The following is a 25,870-nucleotide window of genomic DNA, read 5'->3' as shown; positions in this document are numbered from 1 at the left end:
AGGAAACAGCAACTTCTTTACCAGAGCATTATCAAACATATTTTTTCAAGATTGTGGCCACAGCTGGAGTCTGGGATGTGATCTGATAATCCAATTTACAAACTGGAGCAAGACACACAAAGAAACTGAAGAACGAGGTCTTATTAATATTCCTAAGAGATTTTGTTACAACAGCTCTTCTGAAGCTGTTATTGCAAAGTGGAAAAACACAGAGCTACAGGAAAGCCTCTGAAGACTAGTGTGGCACCCTTGAACTCAGCCCAAATGGCCCACTGGCATCAAGCCATATTCCAAGTGAAAAGAGAACTTGTACCACAAACGTGTGTCACAATTTAGAAACACATCCCAGAGAAATACTGAGCAGTTCAGGGCAGCCTCTAGCACAGAGATGTTCTTCTACTGCAAACTACAAAATGAAAATGCTGTGATGCTAGGTAGGCAAGGAGGAAAAGCAGTTAGGAGAATCAGCAGGAAAACAAAATGCTTAGTATATATCTTCTAAATGTGTATGTTGTGTTTTCTGAAAAGACTTACTTTGCCTTAGAGATGAATTTGTAGGTATCATTCCAGTAAGCCAGAAGATCTGTAGCTTCTTCATCATAAACCCGGATATTGTGGTATTCGAAGAGCCCAGGGAAGAAATTATCTATTTCTCGAGTCACATTCAAAATGTACCGTACCCTGCATGGGAACAGCAGAGACAAACACAGCCAGTTCAGAGAGGATGTCCCACTGCTACACTGCAGCCTTGCCTTGCTTTGCCAAGGGCATTTGGAAGTGCACTCTTGAAAGAACTCTTGGGAAACCAGGAATTAATGCAAGGAAGCAGCAGCTAACACAGACAATAGGTTTTGCTGGGCAGTTTAGAGCCTGATAACAGAGATCCATAGACAGAAACTTCCTCTGCACTATGTCAGGTCACACTGCCCACCACCTCTGCTCTACATGTCAGTGCCACAGGAGCTCCTGCAATTAGTGTTTGCACATTTTCTCCATTTATTAATCTCTTCTCCTGCTGCACCAAAACCACAGGAAAATGGAAGACTAAGCCTCCCAGTAACACCAGAGCTAAACAAACACATAAAATAACTACAGAGAGATGTAACAGACAATGAGCCACTGGGGAGGATTTATTTCTTATCCTTAAATTTTCTGGAAAGGAAACTGCTAGAGAAAGCTTGTGGTATTTATGTACACAGCACTCAGTATTTTTAGCCCTGAGGGTTACTGGTAAGATGCTTATGAAATGCACTCGTGCTGGGATATCAGGCAGAACAAGGGCTCTGCAAGAGAGTGACATCCCTTTTCCCAAGCAGGTATGAGATCACTGGCAGTCAAGTAGGACTTGTCAGACTCAAGGAAACCACAGCAGACCCTGAGCTGATCAAGAAGAGTCATTTTTGCCAGGCTGAATTTCTGAGATACAGAATTACACTACCAATTCAGCAGCATGATTAGTTTTTCCTCACTGGTTTGGCACAGATAAGCCAAACCCATGAATAATTATTTAACTGCACAATCTTGGTACTTATAACCACCTGGTCTAGAGAAAGGACAACCTAAACTTGAAAAGTAGAAAGGACAGGAAACAGAGGAACCCATTGGTGCTCAGCCTGAGAGCTACAGGACTTTACCTCCTTCTGGGCCCCACTCAGAGGAACAAATGCTCTTGTCCACATTTTCCTTCCTGCCACAGCCTAGAGGTCCGAAGTGCCTCTGTAATCAGTCCAGACCCAGGGGCTGGGGCTGAGGGCACAGAGCCAACTATGCAGCATCCAGCTCAGTAATTGCAGCTTTTTACTGCTTATAGCTATGAGCTTGCTGCCTTCCTTTGTTTGCCTTGGGGACATTAGTCAAGGTCAGAAGTAAGATTCTTTTACTTTAAGGTGCCTATTTGTGGGACAAGGAGTTTGGAGGAAGCAAGAGCTCGTTTGGATCTGCAAACCCTTAAGTAAGACTAAGGCTACACAGCAGGTATGGAATAGAGCTTGTTGCACAGAAAAGTGTTAAGGTCAGGCTCTTGCTTTTAAGCTGATGGCCTGAAGCTACTCACCCTCTGTTCTGCAAATCTTCCAAATTGGAGGCATTCCATTCTGAGCCCTGCAGGGAAAACATGCAAAGGGACACATCAGGCAGAAGGAAGGCACAGCCAGGCAACTGGTGGAGGGAGGGAGGGTCACCAGTGAACCAGAGGAGGAAGCTGACCAGCCAAGGGTACTGGGGGGACCTGGGGATCCTTTGAGAACAGCGGTACACAAGTGGTAGGCAAGACTGATGTTCAGCACCTTCTCTCACCCCATTAACCAGATCCCTTCTGGAACAAGAAACAGCTCTGCCAACAAGAGCCCAGCACTGTGCGTTGGCACTTCCTGCAAACCACTGACAAATCAACCTCAGCAAGGCAGAACCACTCCACCCCTTTTCTCTGGAGGCTGCTGCCAGTTCTGCCCCACAGAGGAGAAACTGCCTGCATTTAAAAACCATCCAGGTGCTCTTTATACACGAAACACCCATCTTGAACATCAAAGACAGCAACACCTAAGCTCACTTGGGTTACACCTCTTCTCTCCATGTTCAAAGTCTGTGTGAGTAAAGAAATGAAGACATTTAACTAACCCTGGCTAGGTAACCCTCTCCTCTGCAGCACAGACAGGGCCTCCAAGCTGCTTGCTTCCTGTTCAAACAAACCTGACAGAGGACAAAACTACTTTAAGGCTTCCTTCAAAATTTAAGGTGCACAAGCTCTCTGCTTCTCTGCCCTAAAATGGCTCCCAAATGGAAAGATGATCCAGATGAACATGACTGATTGTATTTACTAAGGTCCAGACTCAGTTTAATGTTGTCTCTTTCAGTCAAGGAAGAACAATTTATTCAGGCCTGGGAACCATCAGTTTCCACAGGTAGGGAGAACAACGCTGCAGGGGTGAAAGCCTTTTCTCCTGATCTTTGATCCACAATTACCAACATCATCAGTTCTCTTATTTCCTGCTTAGTTCTTTTAGCACTCCTTAAATGGGATCTCACAGGGTTCTTGCCTCCACCTGGAAGGAAACAGCTCCTTGCCTTTCTGGGCCCTCACAACACAACTCTGCCTTGCAGCACACATGTTCCTGGGTGCCCAGCCCCAGCAGCACTGCTCCTCACCACAGCAGCTGCTCTGCAAACACTTTTATTCCACATATTAACCACAGTTCTTCTTGGTGCTGCCTGCAAGCCTTGTTTGAAAGGTTTTCTCCCCATTAAATGCACTCAGAGCCAAGACTCCAAGCCCTGCAGTGGATCCAGCTGCCTGTAACAGCTTTTGGCCAGCACCATAAGCCTGTAACAGGTCCCCCTCTCTCCTTATAACACACAGTCTGCAAAAAAATCCATTACGTTGTAGGTACTTCCAATTTTCCTGGCTCTACCCCAACATGATATCCTGGGAGTGCTCACATTAACAGAGACCCATCCCTTCTGAGCTGGAGACTGGGAGAGGCCCTCTCCATTTGGAAAGACTAGCTGGTCCAAGAGGAATGCCTTTGTTTAAAGTTGAGCCAACCTCACAGGCTAGACAGCCCAACCAAACCTGTGTCCATGGCTCCGGGGCTGGGAAATCCAGTGGAGCACTGACTCACCAGAAAGAGCTGCAGTAATTAATACAGGCCCCAGCAGCAACTAAACAAAACAATTAACAACAAAATGTTTATGTTTCCTTAAGTGACTTATCTTGTTACTCGGTTCCCTCCTGGATCATACAAACTTTCCATGTTACAAGAGCGTCATTCCACCTCAATGTCACACAGCCCCCACTCCCTCCTTTGCTACAGTTATGTCTTTCCCAAACATAAGAACTTGGCATGTGGGTACCCTGGACAGTTAAATTCACTAAACTGGTCTTACATCAATGGAAATGGCCCTGAAAAAACTGTTAGAATTAAGACACCTTGTCCCTTCTATCCTCTAGGTACAGGGTCCACAGCTTGGTGCTACTTGGCAAAGTTTAGTACAGCCAAAAAGCCAGGCTGCTCTTGTTCATTACTGTCTTGGCTTAAGAGAGTATGTGACCCCAGAATGAATCACCCTCTCCCTCAAAATTCCTTTAACTTCCTTCAGAGGCCCTTGTGTCAACCACCTTAGAGTGAAAAATGTTGGGGTGTTTACTTTTATATTCACTGTTAAGACTCACCAAAAAGACATGATCAAATATCTGTGTGGGGCTGTCCATCTGCCCAAGGATCACTATCATTTCATTGTCAATGAATTCTTTGAACTCCCGCAGGTTACACACCATCTGCATCTCCAGCTCTGTGCGTATCTGCATGGGTAGGAGGGACACAAGGAAGTCAGGTGAAGCTTTTGTTCTGGCCTTTCTTCATGGCATGAAGCACAGAGCTCTTCAGTTTGCACAACAGCATTTCCAGCTGCACCCTCACCACTCACCTCTTTTGAGGTGATGTTCTCCAAATCTTTCTGCATCATGATCTCCCTTAACTTGGTCTTAATCAGCCGTTCCGTGCGTTCCCGCTCAGTTGGGCTGTCAGAAGAAAGCAACAGAGTCACTGGGAGGGAAAACAAACTGGATTCATGACATTTTTAAAATAGGTATGGACTGCAAACTCTGTAGAGTCTCACACTCTCACACTACTTCCCCCAGGCACGTCCTCAGCTGGAGGGAATTCAGGTGACAGTAAAGCCCAGTTTAGATTCACAGTCGTGAAAAAGCCACCAACTGAATGCCCCTAATCCATTGTAGTCATCCAGAGAACCTCTGGTATTTGGTAAAATTTAAATTGGGAAGGCTGCATTATACCCTCTGGAGCAGTATCTAAGCCTCTCTCTACCTTTCTTGGAAAGGTAACAGCTCCAAAACTCCTTACATGGAGAGCTGAGGGCAGCTAAGCCTCCGCATTCCTCCCGCCTCTGCTGCCAGGGGCCTTATCACCAGCTGCAAAAATAGCCTGAGTAACACCAGGGGAAGCTGCAGCAGAGCAGCAGCAGTGGCTGGGTCACCCAGCATCTTTACAAGAGGGACCCAGCAGTGACACCTCCCACCACCTTTCCCTTTCTCTGGAAGGCTGCCAGGTTGGGGAGGGCATGTACAATACAAGTGTTCAACTGGTGGTTCACAAATAAAAATCATGGAAGTTCCTGGTTCTTTAAACCTCATGCATTATTTCAGAATTCCATTAAGAGAATGCTGTTTAAATGTCCCAAGGAAATCATTCAACTTCAAGGTGCCACCAGGGAAAGGGTGGGTTAGATAAAATTTATATATGAAAAGCTACAAGAAAATATTAATCTGTCAGCCTGCCAAAACTTTTCAGCCACCCGCCTTGTACATTAAAAAACAATCAAGTGTGAAGACTTATTCACAGCTGAACAACTGCTTAGCATCATTATTCACTCACTGGACTCCAGCAACAGGAAATATCTGGGAGCATAAATCAACCAAAGGCACTATTATCCTGGGAAAGCGGCTGGGACCAGTGAAGTAATTACAAAATGGGCAAGTGAAAACCCTCACACTTGGCACCACATCTGGTCACAGGCTACCTTTCAGGCAGTTACTAATGACAGGGGTGATAAATCTTGAATGTTGATACAACCTATAAATTTTGTCTTTCTGAATTGTCTACCCATTTACCTCAGCCACCGTTTTGGACCATCTATCACCTGATACCCAAGCATTTAGCTGGAGTCATCTTGGAATCTACACACTGTCCTGTTCCACACTTCCTAAGCTCTTCAGAATGACAAAAACCTGCACTGCTCTTTGCCCCCATTCTTAGGTGTTTCAGATGGGTGAGATGAGGATGTTTCTGAGCTCACAGGCTCAGAAGTCCATACATAAACACTTCACTTTATAGCAAAATGAACTGAATAAGGATAAAAAAGCCATGTTAGTCTAAACATGTGCTCAGGCACGTGCCAGTGTAAGAGCAAAGTCCAGAGAAACCTGTTCCTTCCAGGCCTGGAACAAGAGGACAAAACCAGAAGGCTGAGATACACCACACCTCTCTCACCAGTAACATGGGACTTACCTTGCAGAAGGCAAAGGTCTGCAAGCCTAAAGCCCAAGGCAAACAACTAAACTGAAAACAGAGGCTGGAGGAGATGCAAGAGAGCCCCAGGAGGGCTAAACTTCCAGTGCTGGCTTTTACCTAACCAAGAATCCACTTGTTACATGGAACAGGAAGCCTCTCCTTATCAATACCTAATAAACAGCAAATTCTTGTGGAAACTCCTCATTTGGGGAGAGTCAAACACTGTCTCAGCAGAGGCAGCCCAACTTACACATCTGTGAAGAGGGCGGGCGAGTCGGGCCGGTGGGACTGGACATCTTGCATGGCATTCCACTCGTTGACCGACGACTGGTCTGAGTTGATATGGCTCTCATAGTAACTGACCCACGTGAGGAACAGACTCCCTGGATAGTAATTGTTGCTCCGTGCCACTTCACAAGCCTTATGCAAACTCTGCAGAGCAGACCTAGCAAGGGAATAACACGTGGAGGTTTAGCATTTCTTCCTCGGGCTGGTATCAAGCACGAAGCGGCAGCCAAATCCAGGATGCTGCTCGTGTCCCCTCAGTTGGTACAAACCCCTGGCACTGTGCATGAGGATGTCCTGCAAGGCTGTGGATTCCCACACGCAGCCAGAGGTTGCATGTCTTAATTGGAGCATGCCAAAACAAGCCTGGACAGCAGTGAAGGTGCCCACAATTCAGAGAGCAGAGGCACCCGTGTCTCTGGTTCCAAAATCTGCTACAAATACCCAAGCCCTAAATAAGATGCAGAGTTTGTGTCCAAGACAGGGTGCTGACAGCTCCTACTGTGCCATCAGCTGTCCTGTGTGCAGGGCAGGGACACCCAGGAATCAGACATGCACAACCAAGGGCTCAGGACTGCACTGAGATGTTTAGGTGTCTGCCCTCTCCCACTGCCCGAGGGATGTCAGAAGTTTCTTCAGCTGCTGCTGGGAAACAAATCCCCCTCTCCTATTTTTAGCTTATTTTAAATCTTTGACTGGGATCAGAAGGATCCAGGTCAAAATCACTGGGGTGACAGCAGCATTGCTGACAGGCAATGTATTTTTGCAATGCAAAGAAGCTTGAGCCAGAAATACTTTCATGATCACTACATGAACCACCCTAAAAGGAAAGAAAAATGCAAGCAGCTTCTCTTTCTTCTGTCAAAATGAACATATCTCAAAATATTTGAAACATATACTCAAAGCAATGTGACTCTGGGCTCAAAGCAGCAGCCCTTTGAAAGGAAAATTACTCTATTCCTTCCTGCCCTCAGCTGAGACAAAGCTGCTGCACACCAGCACTTCCATGGCTTTTTTCCTTTGGTACCAAACTTCCTTCCCTGTCTCTGAAGGAAACTTCTGGCTGCTCAAGTAGGTCTCAAGATAACAGTAACGTAAAGCAACACCTGGGTTTTTAAGAGCTCAAGCAGCCAAAACACCTGGAAAAAGGATCACTGGGACAGCTTGTAGTAAGTACTTACCACATTGCTTGTACAGACACGGGCTTGAATATGTGCACCCTGTTATCTGTTGATACGCTGAACCCTCTGGTGAGAAGAAAAAAGGCACAGTAAAAATGTGTCCCAAAAGTCACTTTTTAGTTAATAACTGATAGTCTGTAGCACATTAGAACAGCAAAGGTCTAGCCCTATGCATACACTGCTGAGTTCAGCTAGCAAACAGATCAAAATAGCACACTAAAAGCTCTAAGATAACTTCTTTAAGCAGCTGCTGTTTGGGAACGAAACTAAGACAGTGGGACAGTGCTGGGCTGTGCTGTTTACCTTGGCAACAAAAATTCAGTGCCACAGCTTGGGAGCAACAGAGTCCAGCTAAAGAGATCCTGGGGCAGCTACCAAGGAAAGAAAAGTCATTCCAAGCACTGCACTGGACAGCCTGAGTAACTGGCACAAACAGGAGTCTGCAAGTCAGGTGTCTATTTGGCAGAGAAACATCATTCTTGCTTTATGTTGGGCTGAGTGCTGCCTGCTGCAAGCGTGATGGAGGAACACATAATAGGATCCCTTTAAGGAGCTTTCACTACACACCCACTCGCCAGTAAAAGCTCCTTTACTCCAGCTTAAACACACACATAAGCCACTGTCTCAGTGCGTGTTTATTCACAGATAAGTCAATTACTGGTGTTCCCTGCCACAACCACTGTGATTGAGGGTCTTTGAGCCTACTAACCCGATACAGGCCAACAGAGGAGGGCTGCTGGACCTGTGAGGGCTCTGCAAGCACTGGAATCCTTCCCCATTCACCTTGTTCTAAGTTGTATTATCATAGAACACACAAAAGGTACTCACCCATCTCCATCCAGGTGGATCAAGGTGTCACTCCAGAGTGGCAGCACCAAGCCCATCGTACAAGTGCTACTGCAGTGAGAAAGAGGAGGTCAGTCTATCTACTACAGCACCATGTTATTATTGTAATTTCATGGCAATAGTTGCATCTTTCTGTATCCATTAGAAAAAAAAAAAAAAAAAAAAGAAAATGAGAAATCCCATAGTTGCTTCAGTAGAAACAGTGCCAGTGTTGTTCTACAGGGGCCTGGCAAAGACTAGTAACCAGATTCAGGGTACAGAACTATCCTTTCAAGCAAGCTTAAAGGGTTAAGACACCTGGGAGAAGAGCAAACAGGATCTAAAACCACTGAACTTTGTGCAGAAGGTCAGAGGGGGCTCACAGTCTTTGGTCAGCTCAAGGCTTTCTTTACAGATTAATCCCTCTCAGGCTCAAGAGGTTTGGTTCTAGCTCTGATTTTGCAATCCACAGCTTTATTTTCTTGTTTGTCCCTCAGCCACAGCTGCTGGGGACTGGGAGCAGAGCAGTGCAATAGCAGGGTGACTGGCACCACAGTAGGTTGGCAATCACTGCCTATCACCTTTGGCTGACTCCTGACCCTTCTGTGCCCTCCCACACCTCAAGAACAAGTACAACAGCCATCTCACACAGACACCTCCTGGCAACCCCACTCTTCTCTCAGCTGCTTTGCTGTCTTTGCCCTCACAGTCCCCCTAGTTTTCTGTAAGGCTGAGAAAAAGCCAAGTTAAAAGCAGAAACCAAGTGATGGAAAAAAGGCAGGGGCGGGGGAGCCCAACATAACCTGCTCCAGGTTGTTAAATGAAAGAGCTGAATCTCATAAAGCTGCAAAACTGCTCCATAATCAAAGCAGAATCTTGAAGAACTGAATTCAACTGACTCCTGCTCTTATGCTTTGCACCAGGTGCTCCCAGATTTCCACCAGTTCTGGGACACCTGCCAGTCTCCAGCTTAGGAGAAGAGTGGAAGAGGGAGAGACTAGGCTTTGGAGGGTTAGACAGGGAGCCCTGGAAATGCACACGCCTGGTGCCCAGCACCAGGAGACACTGCGGCATGCAGCTATTTCTGTTGACAACACGAGATGAGCTCATGGAAAGATGTGTTTTTAAAAGGCTTCCCAAGGTGGCCGGGGTATTTTTAGTGATACTGTTCAGCGAGCGCTTATCAGAGACCATAGCAACAAGTCTACATGGAGTTATAAATACCGAGTGGGCTCGGGGAGGGCAGATCACAGTGACCATCCAGAACCCCAGGAACTCCAGCAGAAAGCTGAAACGACCCTGCTATGTTATTAGAGACTGAATACCAGTGAGCTCTCAGTTATCAAAGGTGGCTGCGCTGGTACAGTCAACAGTGAGTTCCAAGCTCACAGCAACCTGTGCAAGGACAAGTTATTCCTGCCCCAAGGCAAGAGCATCTCTGAGTCACAGCTGTGCACACATGTGCAGAGACAGGAGCCAGGGGCAGCATCAAGCTGGTCCCCCATTTTAGCAGGCATCACCCAAGCCCAGCATCCAAACCAAGCATGGTGGTTGCTGTGACCAGCAGGCAATGTTTGGAAAGCAATTTGTTAGCCAAATAGTTCAAAACTATTTTCTAGTGGTCCTACTAACTATCTGGAAGTAATTTATTCCAACTAGTGTCAAAAGCAAGACTCATTCCTGTAGCAGCTGTGCTAGAACTAAGCATGAGCCTCAAATCTTTCAAAATTGAATATCCAGCTGATTGTCTTCCAATAGAGGCAAGACTTACTTAAAACTCTTTTTAAGAGAGTCATGTGCCTCCATGCCCTCTCCAAAGTGCCCACTGTGCCCTTCTAAATGTGAAGCTTATGCTCATGAAGCTGCTGGGTTGCTGTCACCTGGCTTACAGCCCCTCCAGCAGCAAAAGCTGCTTCCCAGCCACCTTCTGCAGCCTTGTGGAAAGGTCAGCAGGAATTTAAATGAATGAAGCAGAAGCACTAAACCCTGATGACATACGGCTGCCTGGGGACAGCACATGGTGTGCAAGATCTGCCATCACCAACCCTGACACTGCCATCAGGCCTTTGTGCCACGACCTTGGCAAGGGACTGCTTGACAGTTCTTTTCTTATTACCTGCTCTCCTGAACTCTGAGGTCCAGCTTCTCTAATTGCAGCTTTTTCTTTCTTCGCATGAACATTGTCCCTGTCTCTGGTGTGCAGATGCAGGGCTTGGGGACCTTACCATTCAGAGATACCAAACATCCTCACAGAAGACCGAGGCTTGGAGGAACGAGGGAAATGCTGACCTGCACTCTTGCTTTCACATTTACCACCTCCTCTCAAGAAATAAAAAAGCAATTCTGGATCTCAAGAAAGACATTAAGCTAGAAAAGCTGAAGCAGCTTATCCCCAGAAAATACAGGATCAGACAGCGATTTCTACAGTTAACTTGATGTGGGGGTGAGCACAATGACTGAGTACCTGTCATTGGAAGAGAAATCCATTCCTAGGACGATGCTCTCCTCTGTGTCTTGTCTGCCGTTGGTGGACACCACCACCATGTATCTAGTGCGGTTCTGGTAGGTACTTTCCAGTCTTACAGCCTGAAGTAAAGAAGGGGAAGAGATCAGCAGTGCAGTCAGCAAAACACACATTATTGCCTTTACAGGCCACTTTTTCATGCTGAGTGACAGGCGCAGAAGCAGTGATGCAGTCTGGACTGGTACCAATGTCCCACGCTCCTCAGCTGGGTAAGAAGTGCTTTAGTCCCACACAGGGCCTTCCTCAACAGCTGGCATGTTCCTGGTGCACTCCGGACACTTGGTTGCAGGCCCTGCTCTGTCCCACCAAGGTTGATTTTGAACAACCTACAGCTCTCTGACTGGTCTCAGCCCAGTGAGCTTTGTGGACCAACGGTGAGACAGATGGGTGTTGAACCTTCACCTTCAGAGGGCTTTGCCCCAAGAACCAGAGCTTTCCTCTTAACTACTGTATGCTACAACAGCTCCAATGAGTATCTTTCCACCAGCTCTCCAGGCAGCTGGACAGACAACCAGGATCTAATTCACACATGGTTTCCTGCTGGCCATTTGAATTCTTCTGGCAACTTCCCCAGTGCAGAAGCAACTGTACCGCCTTACACCTGGCAGGAAAAGATATCCCTATGACTAAGCTGTATCCTTCACCGGTTCAGATTGCCCAGGAAAGGTGAAAGTCATTGTGCCTCATTGCTCCTGCCACGTTTACTTGTACCCCAGTGCCAAAAGAGCTCTAGGAGGACTGGTGTTCAGCCCAAAATCCCCCAAATCAAATACTACTGAGAGCATTCAGAGAGCGGTGGAACTTAAACCGTGAATGTCAGACCAACGCTGAAGCTCCTGGAAGGCTGCACTGAGGTGAGCTGCTCCTCCAGAAGCCACAAGGAAGTGAGAACTGAAGGGACTCCAGGAAGTCTTGCAGACAGATTGCTGGTTAATGAGGAGCCTGGAGAAGGGAGCCCAGCACTGAAAGTTTTGTGTATCAACACTTGCAGCAGGCAGCCTTTGCTTGCAACACTTTTTGGACTCCGTTCCAAGCTGTTTGCAACTATTTTAGTCACAGGATCCCAACCAGAGAAACTAGGACATTCCTAGAAAGGAAGTGTCTTAATTCTGTATACTAAACCTTAACTTTGGATGGCTCAATGCAACCCCAAGACTCTGTCTGGCCTCAGTGTTTACCACATTGTTAAACTGCTGCTTGAACTTTGAGCAGGGCCTGCAGAGAGCAAACACGGGTGAGAAGGAGCTGTTCCAGCCCAGCCTTGCACTGTGCTGTGGACAGATCCCTGCCTGCTGCAATAGGACCTGGTTCCTGAATTCCTTGCAACACAGTGGTTGAAGTCTGAAGTGGTGTTTGACATCCTCCACAAACTGAACCCAAATTCCTCAAACACCAGTAGCCCTCCCGAGCTCCCAGAGCCTCCCAAGAGGCTTGTGTAGACGCCTCTTGGTGGCCCTCACAAGAGGTCATGGCTCAGAGACCCCAGTTTAAACAGTCATCCTTAAAAAAAGCAAAAAAATTAAGTATCCTGTGAGCTCTCAGGAACAGGCTGCTTTTCCCAATATGCTCCTTTAGCTGTTCACAACTTGGTCTTGAGGTTAGAGCGGCCAGCACCTCCCAGCTTAGAGGAAGCCCCCTCTGATCTCAGAGCTCTCCTGTCCACCATCTTGACCACAACACGTGGTGAAGTCTACAACAAAGGTTAAATCAGTGCCTGGCAGCTGAACAGAGCTTGCCATCCCAGCAGAGTGCTCTGTGGCAGGGAATGCTGAGCGTGGCAGGGAAAGTTTCCCAGTGGCATTGCAGGGAGCAGCAGCTCTGGTGATGGGGCGGAATAGCAAGTGCAGGCAGGAGATGGTGTTGAACAGAATCTTCCAGACTTGCCCAGTTGGACCAAAGACCAACAGAAACTACCCAGCAGACAGCTGTGCTCTGTACAGCCAGAGACTGTGCCCCACCCCATCTCCTTAGGATAAGTCATGCTAAAACCAGCCTTATTTTCCTTCTTGCTTCTTGAGTCACTGGGATTCCTTTGGAAACACAGATGATCAAAGTGGTCAGTCCTTCAAGGTGCGAATTCTCCCCAAGATGGTTGTTTCTAGAACTAACCACTTGTGGGAAAACAGAAAGGTGCTCTTCAACCTAGAAGAGCAAGTAATCACCAAGGTCTTGGTGGTTAAAGTAATTATCGACATTAGGAACCAAACCTCAACAAACAGCACAGACTTGCCTAAAATGGGAGCAGACAGATGCAGCTGCCCCACGTCTGGGGCATCCACACAGGAGTTTCTGTTCTGCTTCTCTTGAGGACAGTCCAGCAGCAAGAGGATTAACAAAATCTAACTTAATTTGCTAAACCAATTTGGCCAGCAGTAATGGGAAGTCTTGACACAAGACCCTTTAGAACAGGGCAAGAAAAACAGCGAGCAAAGGTCATGTAGCTACACGCTGGTAGGGTGGGATTTTCAAGTAAAGAGAAATAGGGCATTGCTTAGTGTGGATCTCTGGGTTCAACACTTACACCCTTAGCACAAAGTGAAGAACCATGCTAGGGCAGGTAACGTGTTTTGCTAAATTTACTGGAGTACTAAAACTGCAGAATTGACATTGTAAACCAGCCGACTTCAAAACTTACTGTTAGAACCCCAGCATGCCTATCAAACCACAAATGAATCTCTAACCTTTCCATGAAGTGCTAGTTCACATGCTCACCTGCCAGCAGGAGCACACCAAGTGCTCTGATGCCTTTTAAAGGAAGATATTTGAAATCCCAGTCACTCTAGGGAGGATGGCCTGGCTTCAGGAACTGTGATGAGACAGAAAGTTCTTTCTCAACCAGCTCATCTACACAGAGCTGTCTTTCTCCTCAGTTTGGGAAGGTTATTGGTAGTCTGGTCAAAACAAGTAATTCCCTGTAGTCCTTTCAGGGCCAGCCTGAAATCTTCTTAAGTTTTAGGCTCACCTGAACACAAGCCAACTTTATCTTCTGCTGTATTCTTGTAATGTCAGAAGTATGATGTGATATTTCACCAGCCTTTAAGAACAGCACATTCCAAGAAGTTCATACTGACCTTTCATGCTCCAGGATAGTAGGTGTTTCATACAAGAACACATTTCTCATGCAGATAAATGTTTTGAAGACAAAGAAGTGTGTCCAACTTCCAAGTTCCCAGCTCTGCCAAGCTACAGGAACACGTTCAACCACTTTGCATTCTTAACTCCTTTTCCTCCTTCCTACTGATCTTACACTGGTACCATGGCTCTAATCCTGCTCTCATGGAAGGCTAAAAACCTCTGCCAACAGCTCCAACAGAAACAAGAGTTGTTCCAAATTTTAAGTGTAGGTTTTTAGAGGATTAGATTCCTCTGCTGCCCCCTTAGCTGTGAAGCCAGCCCTCCGAATGACAGCAGCCAACAAAATGAAGAGAATGCATTTCTCTCAGCACTGTTTATATTTCAAATCTCATTTGTATCTGCTGTTTTATGAGAGAGTCCATTGCAGCCCTGCACACCCTTCGTTCGTCAAGAATCAATTAAATTCAAGTAGACTATCGAACTTAACCTCATGCAAGATTTCAGCATTCCAAATGTAGCTCTGGACAAAAGCGTTTATGTCTCAGCCCACAAAGTCCTTATTCAGCTGTTAAGGCTAATTTGTCCCAAATCACACAATGTAGCCAGTGATACTGCTGAACAATGCCTTGTTCAATAGCTTCCAATGTTCTAACCCTGGCTCAAATTCTGAAAAGCATTGAGAACCCCCATTCCCATCATTTTCACTGAAATTTTAGTGACAGCAAGGTGTGCCTGGCAAAGTTTAGGGGAGTAGGTCCTTTGGCTTGCTTATGACAAATTATTTTCGGTGGTCACTGGGGAAGCTAAAGCATTCCATAGTAACCTTAGCTGTTTCCTAGCTATACTCATCCAATCAGTCCATCTCCAGTACAGCCCAAGAGGATTCCGCAAACGAGAGGTGCTGGAATAACACTTGTGATGCTGGCAGTCCTTCTTTGGGCAGACGTTGCTAAGATGCACCAAGAAAATACAGGAAACAAACTTCGAGCTACTGAGTGATGAAAGGTGCAGACACACTGCAGTCATGCCTGGCCTTGTAGAGCACTTCAACATGTCCCAGGCAAATTCCTCACTGCTCACATTTGGCTTCTGGAGCTCTTCAGGACTGTGCATCAATGCCATGAACAGCAATGCCTCATTTTTCATCATTATAGGAGGCAAGAGCCCAGGAAAGCAGAAGGCCAGGGTTCAGTGCAGATGCATGGCTACATGGGAATCCTACATGCTCCCACATGTTCAGCCATGGCCTTTTGGGATGCCACAAGTCAGGAGAGCAGAGGGAGGAACACAACTGAATTCTCACAGAAGGGCAAGTGATAACACTGGTCATACATAAGTCACCTACTTTTGATTTAAACAGGACATCAAGATAATTTACCTATCCTCTCTGGCAATTATTACAATGTTTTTTGAGAGCACAGATACTCAGTACTTGGTTCAAAGACAACCTTCTAGCCATACAATTTGTCTCACTGAACAACCAAAGCAGGCCTTTCACAAACAGCTGCTTTCCTTCCTACCTTTGTGACTGCAAAGACTCCCCAAACCTGCTGATGAAACCACTCCAACACACACACACACCACTGCTTCCCTGAGTTACACAGGTGTATTTGTCAAGTGGTGCTTAACCTTTGCATTGGTTCACAGGAGATAAGCAGAAAGCCAACCTACCAGTCTGATGCTGTCTTCTGGGCGGAGCAGGATGAACATGGCCTGCAGGTGCTGCTGGAGATCCCCTGCAGGCAAGAGAGCAAGGTGAATGCACAAAAATAGTTTTAAATCACATGCAAGTTCCTGGCTGTCCAGCCAGAGCAAATGTCCACTGAGAAACATGACACGTCACCAGGAGTGTCGTCACTGTCACTCCCACCTACTCTGAGATGAGAGTTTTGTCATCTCTTAGTCAGCTGCTCTTTGCTCCATTGCTCACCTGTTTCTGTGTTACTGTGTTCCCTCCTGCTAAATTCTGTTACCTTTTCTAACAGAAATAAACAGTGTTTCGGTACTCTTTGTTCCTTTGACAGACAAGTCAACCTAGGTAGAAATGGACCCCACCCTGTGGTTCAACATCTCATTCTACCATGTGCCCCAAACCAGAAATTTGCCATTTCTTTTACACCAGCTTACCACTCAGTGCAGAACTACTACCCAGGCAAAAGTACACTCTCCTTAGAGTGAGATTTAGTCCTGCTTTAGAGCAGCACATGCTCACCTATGGTTGTGTACCAATCCCACCCAAAAGCAGCTCAGAACAGACACCTGAAAAATCAAACACCAATAATTCCTTTTCCTAGAAAACACTTGCAACACCTTTCTGGGTGAAGGTGAGGAAAAAATAAAGGAAAAATAAATTTAGTGCATGACTGTGATTTTTAGACTTATTAAGAAGAGATAAGTGTCCCAGGTTCCTAAAATATCAAGCATTTCAAAGACAAGCGAGATGATTTTCTGTCAGCACTGCTGCATTGATTTCTCAGCACTACTCCTGGCATGTAGAGAGCCAACATCACCCCCTGAATACCAGCCAGCAGCAACACCTCCTGCAAGGGGCTGGTTTTTCAATCATTACATGGAAAATTAATCTGCATTCCCAGAAACAACAGTGCAGGGCTGCCAGGTGGGTGGCACAGATCAGCAAGAAGAGCAGCCTTTACTCTTCCACCCTCTCCCACTCCCCCAGAGCAAGGAAGCTGAGTTTAGGCAACACCGCAAGGAGAAAATATTCAGCAGCATCATCTACAAAAACCTTTTCTAGGAAGGCTGGTTAATCCCCCTGACCTCCATTTCTGCTTCACCAGTGGTGCTAGAATCCAAGTTATTTCACAGACTCCCAGAAATAAGGAAAGCTTGGACATAGAGCAGCATCCAGAAATACCAAAAAAAAAGGGAAGGAAAGGAAAGGAAAAGCTGCCCAATGAGAGTACCTGGTTTCCAAATGATTTTTGTAGCTGATGGAAGAGCAAGGCTGAAGGGCTGTGCAGCCCTTCTCTGGATGAGACAGAGACAACCTAGCATGGAGCAGGTTACACAGGGCACTGCAATCCCTGCTCTCCTCTTCCTTCCTCCTCGAAGCACATTCAGCATATGGAGAATGAGTCAACGTTCAATGCCTTTAACTGGGGCTGGGAAAACTGAGGCTCTCAGCAGTGCCAGGGAAATCACAAAGTATCACCGGCAAGCACCTGAAGCTGCTTCCTGCCCATGGACATTGTTCCCAGCACAGGAGTGGCTGGCATGAGCCTCCCTAAACAGAAATTGTTTATGGAGATAGGGTACTCAGGAAAGCCAAGTCATCCATCAGATGCTTGTTCTGCCACAAGTGCCATGACAGGATCTCCCCACGTCAACACCAGTGCAAAATCCTGACAGCACTGCTCAGTTCCAGCAAGTTCCAGCTAATAACACAGTGGGAATTGCTAAGAACTGTCAGTCAACAAGCAAAGGTCCCCCCTGCACCTCCTGCCCACAGCCTGGAAGAGCTCAGCAAGTATTTGACTCATGAAACAGCCACATGTCTTAGTCTGTCTTAGTCTTAGATGCTTCACCTCAGCTTTTTCCCTCTCCAAAATGTAGCAGCTCCCACTTACTGCTGCCAGTAATTCAGGGACCATCTTAAGAGCCAAAGCTTCCGGAGTTTAAAAAAAAATCACCTGGACTACTGGATTATCTCAATGCTTAAAGAAAGGAAGTTCCTACGACAACCCTTTCTGCAAGGCTCAGCCAAGGAGCTCCATTATCCTTCATCCTCAGAAAGTTTACCACACTCCTCCCTGTTCCCCTGCCAGCCTTGGGATCTCCAGAGCTGGAAAGTAAAGGATTACTTCCTTGCCCAGCTTCAATCAACTTGCAGGGTTTTCAGCCCCAAACACACAAGGCATTTTGTAAACTTCCTGGATTAAGAAAAACCAAAGGAAAGGCTTTGACATGCCAGAATCAGCACAAAGATATCACATCCTGTCCTGTGAAGAGCTGGCTTTGCTGGCAGCCATGGCAGGGCTGCTGCTTCCTATCATATTGTCCTGTGCCGAGCAGATGCTTTTGTTTCCTTGAGCTGGCAGGCAAGGTGCAAAGCATGGGCAAGGGTGGGATCTGAAATGTGATTCACAGTATTCCAGAGATGGCAAAAGCCCCAGGGAAGTTACATCCCTTTCTGGCCTCCTCCAGTGCTGTTTGTTGTGGAAAAGCAAGCCCACCATCCCACAGAAGTTTGCCAGGTGGCACACGACCACCCAGGGAGAGAAATATGGACAGCTGGTACTGTATCTAGTCAATCTGCCAATGATTCCCATTGATGGATGTGTGATTAGAGAAATGGGTGTGAGCGTTAATTATTTCCTGTTACCCATTCACTCTTCACGCTGGATTCTAGCGCCCCTGATGAATTAAAAAGATAGGTCAGGAAGGTCAGTCAGCCTTCCTAGAAAATGCTCTTGGAGCCACTTGAAATACTATTGCATCTATAGGCAGCAATTCCATACTGGAAAGTTATGTCCGCTGTCTACCCCCTTCTAATTTTGTGTGCCAGAGATAAGTCACGACACACATGGGGATGGAAGCTGAGCATGGATTATCAATGTCCCAGAAAGGAGGCAGCTGCACACACTGTGCCAGCCACGCTCTCCACATCACTGATTTAATTCTGGTGGCACAGATGTTTTGCTCAGGAAGGTGACACACTGATCCCCTGGTGCCTTGGTCTGCTGATACTAGAAAAATTCACAGAAATCTGGTGCACATTCCGACAAGGGACTCTCTTCAGTGAAACCTCCAAGCACCATAAAAAACCCACTAGAGCATTCTCATCACTTGACAGGCAGGGAAACTGAGGAAACGACAAGCACTGATGCCTCATTAAATCTCACGCTGTAAACTGAAGAGACAGGAATAAAATAAGTCTTCTAAGAACAAAAATCCCACGCCTTAGGCAAGCCAGCCTCGGCAATACCAAACACCTCGCTGTAAGCAATTACAACACACCGGATTTGCTTCCTTGGCAATCTGGCTTCCAAGAGCTCTGGGCCGATTAGACAAGCAATTATTTTCCACCAAGGTCTCCAGACCTCATGCAAATCAGCTGGAGCGAGTAGATGAGGCAAGGAGAGAGGCTCAACAGCTGTTTGTGCTGCTTTGCAGAGGTTCAGCAGGAAAACCACCCTGTGGGTCTCCTCAGAGAGGCAAAGCCAGGGCAGCAGTGCCAGGGGGAGACCTGGGCTTCAGCAATGGACTTTGGAGAGATTAAACACCAAGACAGGCCAAGAGAAACTTTTTGAAGACTGCTGACTCTGCTTTCACACCAAAGGACATTTCACTTCATTCTTGACCAGAAAGGCCAGCTTTAAATAAAGTTTCAGAACATTTTCTTTTGACAGCTGGTAATTAATGCATCTCACCAAAGCAATTTGGGTACACTTGTGCTATGTTTGAGGGAAGTATATAATTAAATGCCTTGTGGCTTAAACTTTTTCTATAAATATGTTTGCAAACAGATTTTGAGGTGGCCAGTCATCACATACGTAACTCTGACAGATGCAGAGGTGGATGACAACCTGATGGTGTCAAAGTACAAAGGGATCTACACCTGGAACTAAACCAAATCACGTTTTTCCCGGTGACTTTCTGGCAAAGCACATTGACTCCTGTCTCTGTTTCTATCCCTATCCCATTTGCAAAAGCCTGAAGGTCTCAAATTATTTTTGTTTCCTGCCAGGTGCTTTATGGAAAGGAAAAATCCCCACACTATCTGATCCCTGTAAAACACCATCAGTGATTAAGCACCATACAGCCAATGAAAAATACCCTATCCTGAAATGTTTGAGTTATGATATTCAGAGCAACTTTTCAAAGAGAGTCAAAGCAAAAACACAAATCAAACTTCCAGCAGATAAAGGAGGCGGAATTATAACCGACTCTGTATTACTCACTCTGCTCACACCTCTGAGAAGTCACACTGACTTTGCTCAGAGGTTTCCTCACCCTCACGTGGAGGTCAGTCCGGTAAGCCTTCCCCCTTTCCTCCATCATAACTGGTTACTTCCGGATTAGGAAGGACCATTACTCACCCTGTATCACAAACTCATGTTTCCCACTGCAGTGCACAAAGGTTTTGGAAAGCAATCCTCCTTTCTCATACTAAAATTACAGGATGATATTTTGGGGGGCACTCATTCTCCAGTCTCCACCATGTCATGACTGCTGCTCTGACGTCACTCATTTGTTTGTACACGAGAGTTTTGAAACCTTTCTTTCCTATCAGTATTGATACTGGCACGTCAGGCTTTAATACACATGTGAGCCAGACAAACGTGTGTCATCAGGTTTGAGAATGAGCTCAAGAAAGTCGGACTCTGAAACAAGAGGGAGCAGACAAGCCCCAGCCATCGATACCACACTCACCTGCATGTTTGTTGCGCCTGTGACTGATCCTGGGAGTGGATGACCCATTTCCTCGTGGCAGGAAGAGAGCTGCACCTTTCACAGTGAGGAAGCTTTCGCTGATGCTGCACGGGAAAAGACAAAAAAAGGGAGTGAGGAAAAGTCTGCTGTCTTCAAAAAGGAAACAAGAGAGGTTAAAAGCACTGAATACATGCCCTGTTCTTTTGCAAGCAAGTGATTTAGACCAAATCATTCTGTTGGGAAAGAATTTTCCCTCCCGTGTAAGTACTGCAAACATTCAAAGCATAACTGAGAACAACACAAACAGAGAAACACTGAAAAGCAGAACATATGCTGGTGCCACTCTGCCTGCAGAGGTGCAACCTGAGCAGGCAGAGGGGATTAACCTATGGCTACATTTTCGATTTGAAAGTCAAGATGACAGATCCACATTTCTAAATGGTGATGAATAGAACAAGCCCACGCATCTGGGTAATTACGGCCTCTGTTAACCCTGAGCTTTGTGGTTCAGACACAGCTGATGCCCTGCAGAAACAAATGTCTCCCTTCAGCAGTTAGCCAAAAGAAAATTAGTGTACACAACAGATTAAGAAATCATAAAACTGCTCTCTATGAGTTGCAGGATGATTAACTCTCGAAGACTTATAAATCATGAAAGCAAGAAACTGTAATGCTGTTGAAATTGGTCATAAGTTTGTGCCTTGATTTTGCCCTTTCTGAAGTCACATGAGGACAGAACTTTGTAAAAAGGGGCAATGAAGAATTCTGAAGTACTGAGGAACAGCTGGAATTTTAAGCACATCTTCCAGCTGTTTTCTTGCAGATACTGTGGTTTGCGGAAAAAGCAAGACACACTCCAGATTCTGCAATGCAGCCATCCTGTTGCACAGTTGAGGGTTCTTGCTTTTTTCAGAATTGATAAGACAGTCCTAGAGGCTTTGAAGAAAGCCAGAAACAATTCTCTAGTCAACAGGACGGTTGATGAATATGATAAGACAGGATGGGAGAGTCCCTGGCATCGTGCATCCCAACAGCTCCGTGCTTTGAAAAAGATGTTGGCTTGTCCTTCAGCTGAGCAAGAGCTCAGGAACATTTATTCCTTTCTCCACTTAAACAAATATCAAACGTAGTGAGTTACTCCCTTCCTATAAGGGATGAGGACTGGCAAACTTAATAGAGTAAAAAGCCCTGCCATATACTTTCATTATTTGAGGTTGACTGCCTTAGCAAAGGCTTTTCTGACTACATTTTTTTAAGTAAAAGAATTAGAAAAGCTTGCGTTAAAGTTGGATTTCCCCCTAAGCTCAAGCACATTTCTGGGCACCACTCCATTTTGCTGCCAGGGATGTAAAAAAATGAAGTTTTCCAAGCTTCAGAAAAGCAGATGCACAGAGTCAAAAAGACTTTTCTCAAGGCTGCAGCACATCCCAATGTTTAGACCGTGCTGTCATACCCTCAGCACTCTGGAGTGACAAAACTTCTCCCAGAACTTTTTTCCTAAAATTGAACCAGATGTCAAACATGCTCTGCATGTTTCAACAGAAACAGAATTTTGAAAAAGAAAATCACTCATCCTAAATTAAAATGAATCACAGTTCTCCACTTATATTAAAACCAAAAAATAGTAAGTTCAGTGGGTACAGTGAACATGTTTCCTTAGACCATTCTCACATTAAAAAATTTGACTGAGTCTTTCTAGCTTTTGTTGACAAATAAATCCTCTCAAAGTTCTCAAGCTACAGTTTCTTACAGCCAGAACTAGAGAAAACACTGAATTATCTTAAGGACACTTAAAAAATTTATAATATTATTATTAATGATAAAAATAATTTCTCCTCCTCTCATTATAATCTCACTCCAGAAGAAAACTGTTAAAAGATGTTAGGCTGCAGAGGAGGAGAAAGAATTCAGCACTCACAGAGAGCTTTCACACAGTTGATTTTATCAGCAAAGCCAACCACTAATATTAGCAATCAGTCTGTGCCTGAGGTTCCCCCAGAAGATGGAATTAGCAACTATTTTTAGTGGATAATGCAGCACATAGCTAAGAGGGCCAGGAGGTTAAAAATCTTCTCAATTCCATCACTTTCCCTTATCACCAGCTCTCAGCCACCTGCCTAGAAAGGAAAGAGCAGCAGAACTAAAGGGATTCCCATCAGGTGCATCCTTCCAGGAGGCCACCTTCTCTCCTAAGGCCAGGGGAGCCTTGTTTTGGGCCATTAACCACGGGCTTTAAGTGTAACTTGGTAGGAATAGGGAAAGGGAAAGTAATTTCCCATACAAAGGGCTGGAACAGCTGAAGAATGTGGCAAAGCAGATCATTCTTGTGGAACAAGGAGGTCAGGCAGGGAGGGCAGCACCTCCCGCAGGGCAGGAGCGAGGGCAGGAGATGGCCATCAGCACTGCTGGGAGAACAGCAGCTCCATGGAGACAAGAGCCTTGTGCCAAATCCAGCTGTGGGGACACTCTCTGTGCAGCCAAGACACACTGTTGGCATCCTTGGCCATCACCTGCCCTGAATTCTAACCCCAGATGTATCAGTATCCAGAAAAGAAATCTGTTATACACACACACATAAAACAAAGCTCTTGCTTTGCGATTCAAGCAGTAAAGAAAATCTTGGGAGGAAAGGCAACAAATTCATAGGAAGTCCAAGTGGCTCTTAATAATAAATTCAGCAGATGCTGATTTTGGTGCCTGTGATGCACTACATGGACAAAAAAAAACAATCACTGGCCTGACATCCTCTGATGTGTGCCACACTCAGATGGCTACTCCATTTGGGCCTATCCTGTTTGGACAGTCCCTGCCATGATCTTCACCTAAGCATCATATTTCAGAGCAAGATCACCTTCGGATACTGCCCCGATACATAAAGAAAAATGATTCCTCGAGTGGGACATTAACAGCAGGCCTCAGTCCGAGACACTTGGAAACCACAAAAGGTAGAAGAGATGTCTGTGAAAAGGGCAATTAAGGCTTAAAACAAGTGTTGCCATCCACTACTGATTTCACCCTGCTGACAGCTCAATGGCTCCCAAGTGTAACGTGGGCTTTGAAATACTTCACAAAATCTGGCTTGCCAGAGCCTATAGGAACTTCAGTGCTCTTTGAAACACTCTCCTGGAACAGACTGGTGTTAAAAGACACTCAGCGTGGTTAGGGGAGAAGTTGAGTCCAGGACAGCTGAAGACAAGGAGCCAACTTGGCACAGGTAACAAAGCTGAGCTGTTTTATCAGCACCCCAGGCTTGTCATCAGTCCTCTGTATTGCACAGCAGGTTTTTTCAGGAGAACACTTACTCAGGACATACCTTATGAAAGAATTCACAATCCTCAGCACTACAGCTGGGGGAAAAACCCCTTTCTGTTCCATGTTCACCTCTGCAGTGAAGCAGCAGCCTCAAGGCCACCAGTGATGTGCTATTTGTAATTCCCTGCTCACTGGGAAGAGAACCAATGCAAGCAGGAGACTTAAGCAACTCCTACAGAAATCACTACTTATACCAATTTTTCTCCGAGGCAGAAATGACTTTGTAGAAATTGTACAAGTCACATCAGAACTATTTAAAGCCTTTTGCACAAAAAGCACAGACGCTGCCCTCAGAAGGCTCTGTTTCTAACCAGCAGTAACAGCAGGAAACAGAAGTGATTCCTGTGCTCCCTGATGTGCTGCCCAGGGCTGAGCTCCTCCTGCATAAGGAAATCACTGCACGGTTCAAACTAAACTATCATTATGCTACAAAATGAGATCTACACAGAACTTACAGATGGCAAACAAATAATAAATGCCTTCCCAGATGTTACACTGCACAGCTCCATTCATAAACTGCACAAACACCAAATAGTCTGAGGACACAAAAGAGAAAGTGTTACTGGTTTAGGGGCTGTGCCAAAGAGATGTGATATCATAAATCACTGGATACATTTTCATGACCCCCAGGACAAAGCCTTCCAGCTCCCAGCCAGGAGACAGGTGAATCTGCCCCACCCTCCAATTTCAATGAGAAACTCTCAGTCCTCAGTGTAAAATACTCAAAAAGGAACCTTGCACTTTTCTTTTGAAACTGCTTCACAATGAAAGGAGAGAAAACCTTTTCAGGAATAAGGCAAGGAGGCATCTGAACAGCTGCTGGCAATGTTTTATCCTAATAAACACTTAATTAAGTTACTGTGAGCCTGAGGATGACTTTCCTAAAGTCGGCTCTCCTTACTCATCGGAGCAGCTCCCTTACAGCAGGCTCTGTCCTGTCCAGCCCAGCCCTTGGTGGGGCACTTGCCAAGTAGCACAACCAGAGAGTTGGCACCATTCCCTGACGGGCTCGGCAGGAGAAGTCCTTCCATCCACATCCTCCCACACAAGGTACAGGACAGGTCAGCATGGCAAAGGCCAAAACCTCCTTGTGCTATCACCTCCTCGCAGCCATGCCCAAGGCACACGGGCACTGCATGTGGTCACATCCTCCCACCCTGCTCACCCTTATCCTCTGGTGAAATGGGAGGTTGAAAAGTGGTGGTAGGGGAAATGAAGATTTCAAGGTACTTCACATTTGAACGGAAGTCCACTACCTGTATGATTCATAGAAATACAATTTCTCTTAGCGGGTATTTATTAACCAGAGCCCTGCAGAAAAGAGCTCGGAAGCAGCTCCAATGGGATTTCAATGCCAAGCCTGGCCCCAGCTGTAGCTCCCCATGACAAGAGAGCTGTGTAGCCCCTAAAGAGCCCCCCAGATTTTACTCTAACATGAGAAGCCAATGTTGCCTTGCACACCTCAGCTGCCAGCTCAGCTCTATCATCCTCCCTTAATCCAGCGGCTGCAAAACTCAAACCAAACAAAAAGACCAAAATTCCAAGGCTGGCAGGAGTGGCACAGCAGGCGTCAATTCTTAGCTCATTCCTGAGGCGTGGAAGGAGGGAGAGAGGGCAGCTGGGGACATGTGAACGAGCTCTGGAGCAGCCAGGACTGCAAGAGCAGCAATTCCCTCGCAGCCCAGCCCGCTGGGCCTGGCATGGGAGAAGTAACAGGAGTGCAGGCACAGCAGCCTACTGATTTTTTCAGCACCTCAAGCCACTTCCCTCCCTCTTCCTGCTCCCCCTTCCCAAAGCTGCTGTTTCCCTTTCTCCACAGGCAGGCCCAGGGCCTGGCATCACACCTGCTCTGGGGGCAGCTCCCACTGCCAGCCTTCCACCCCCGTCACCTGCCCACAAGGAAAGTCCTGGTTAATAAAGCAGCAGTCCCACAGCCAGGGGTGCACCAGCAGCTGGGTGCACAGCTGGATTATGTGCAGCCTGGCAGCCCAGGGCACTTCTCCCTCAAACACCAGATAAAAGCATTGCATTCCTCCAGTATCCCTCCCCAGGGAAGTGTCTCTTTCACCTTCACTGTAGTTTGTTTTCCAATAAACAACATCGCTACGCCCCCTGTTTACTTTTTAAAGCACCTGGTTTAATAACTGCCTACATATTAATTAATTAAATAGAGAGAAGCAATGTTTGGCTTCCGGTTTAAACCTTTGCTCCTAGGCATGAAAAGTGCTTGATTCTCTTCACACAGAGGG

General features: G+C 46.2%; 1 protein-coding gene across 2 annotated transcripts in view; it reads right to left on the bottom strand.

The window, feature by feature from the left end:
- The window catches only part of SSH2 (slingshot protein phosphatase 2), a 51,118-nt gene that overhangs the window by 12,610 nt on the left and 12,638 nt on the right, over positions 1 to 25,870 (bottom strand). For both annotated transcript variants that reach the window (XM_083875263.1, XM_083875264.1), the window contains exons 2-11: positions 20,310 to 20,413; positions 15,588 to 15,652; positions 10,782 to 10,903; positions 8,321 to 8,389; positions 7,493 to 7,558; positions 6,277 to 6,471; positions 4,423 to 4,516; positions 4,169 to 4,297; positions 2,054 to 2,100; positions 535 to 681 (exon numbers count right to left, since the gene is read on the bottom strand). In XM_083875263.1, the coding sequence (XP_083731389.1) occupies positions 535 to 681; positions 2,054 to 2,100; positions 4,169 to 4,297; positions 4,423 to 4,516; positions 6,277 to 6,471; positions 7,493 to 7,558; positions 8,321 to 8,389; positions 10,782 to 10,903; positions 15,588 to 15,652; positions 20,310 to 20,413 (1,038 nt within the window). The remainder of the gene's footprint in view (positions 1 to 534; positions 682 to 2,053; positions 2,101 to 4,168; positions 4,298 to 4,422; positions 4,517 to 6,276; positions 6,472 to 7,492; positions 7,559 to 8,320; positions 8,390 to 10,781; positions 10,904 to 15,587; positions 15,653 to 20,309; positions 20,414 to 25,870) is intronic.

The sequence above is a fragment of the Zosterops lateralis genome (assembly GCF_965231275.1).
Source record: "Zosterops lateralis genome assembly, chromosome: 19".
Lineage (NCBI taxonomy): Eukaryota > Metazoa > Chordata > Aves > Passeriformes > Zosteropidae > Zosterops > Zosterops lateralis.
Note: the sequence above shows the minus strand (reverse complement) of the source record. Positions and strands in the feature narration are given on the sequence as shown.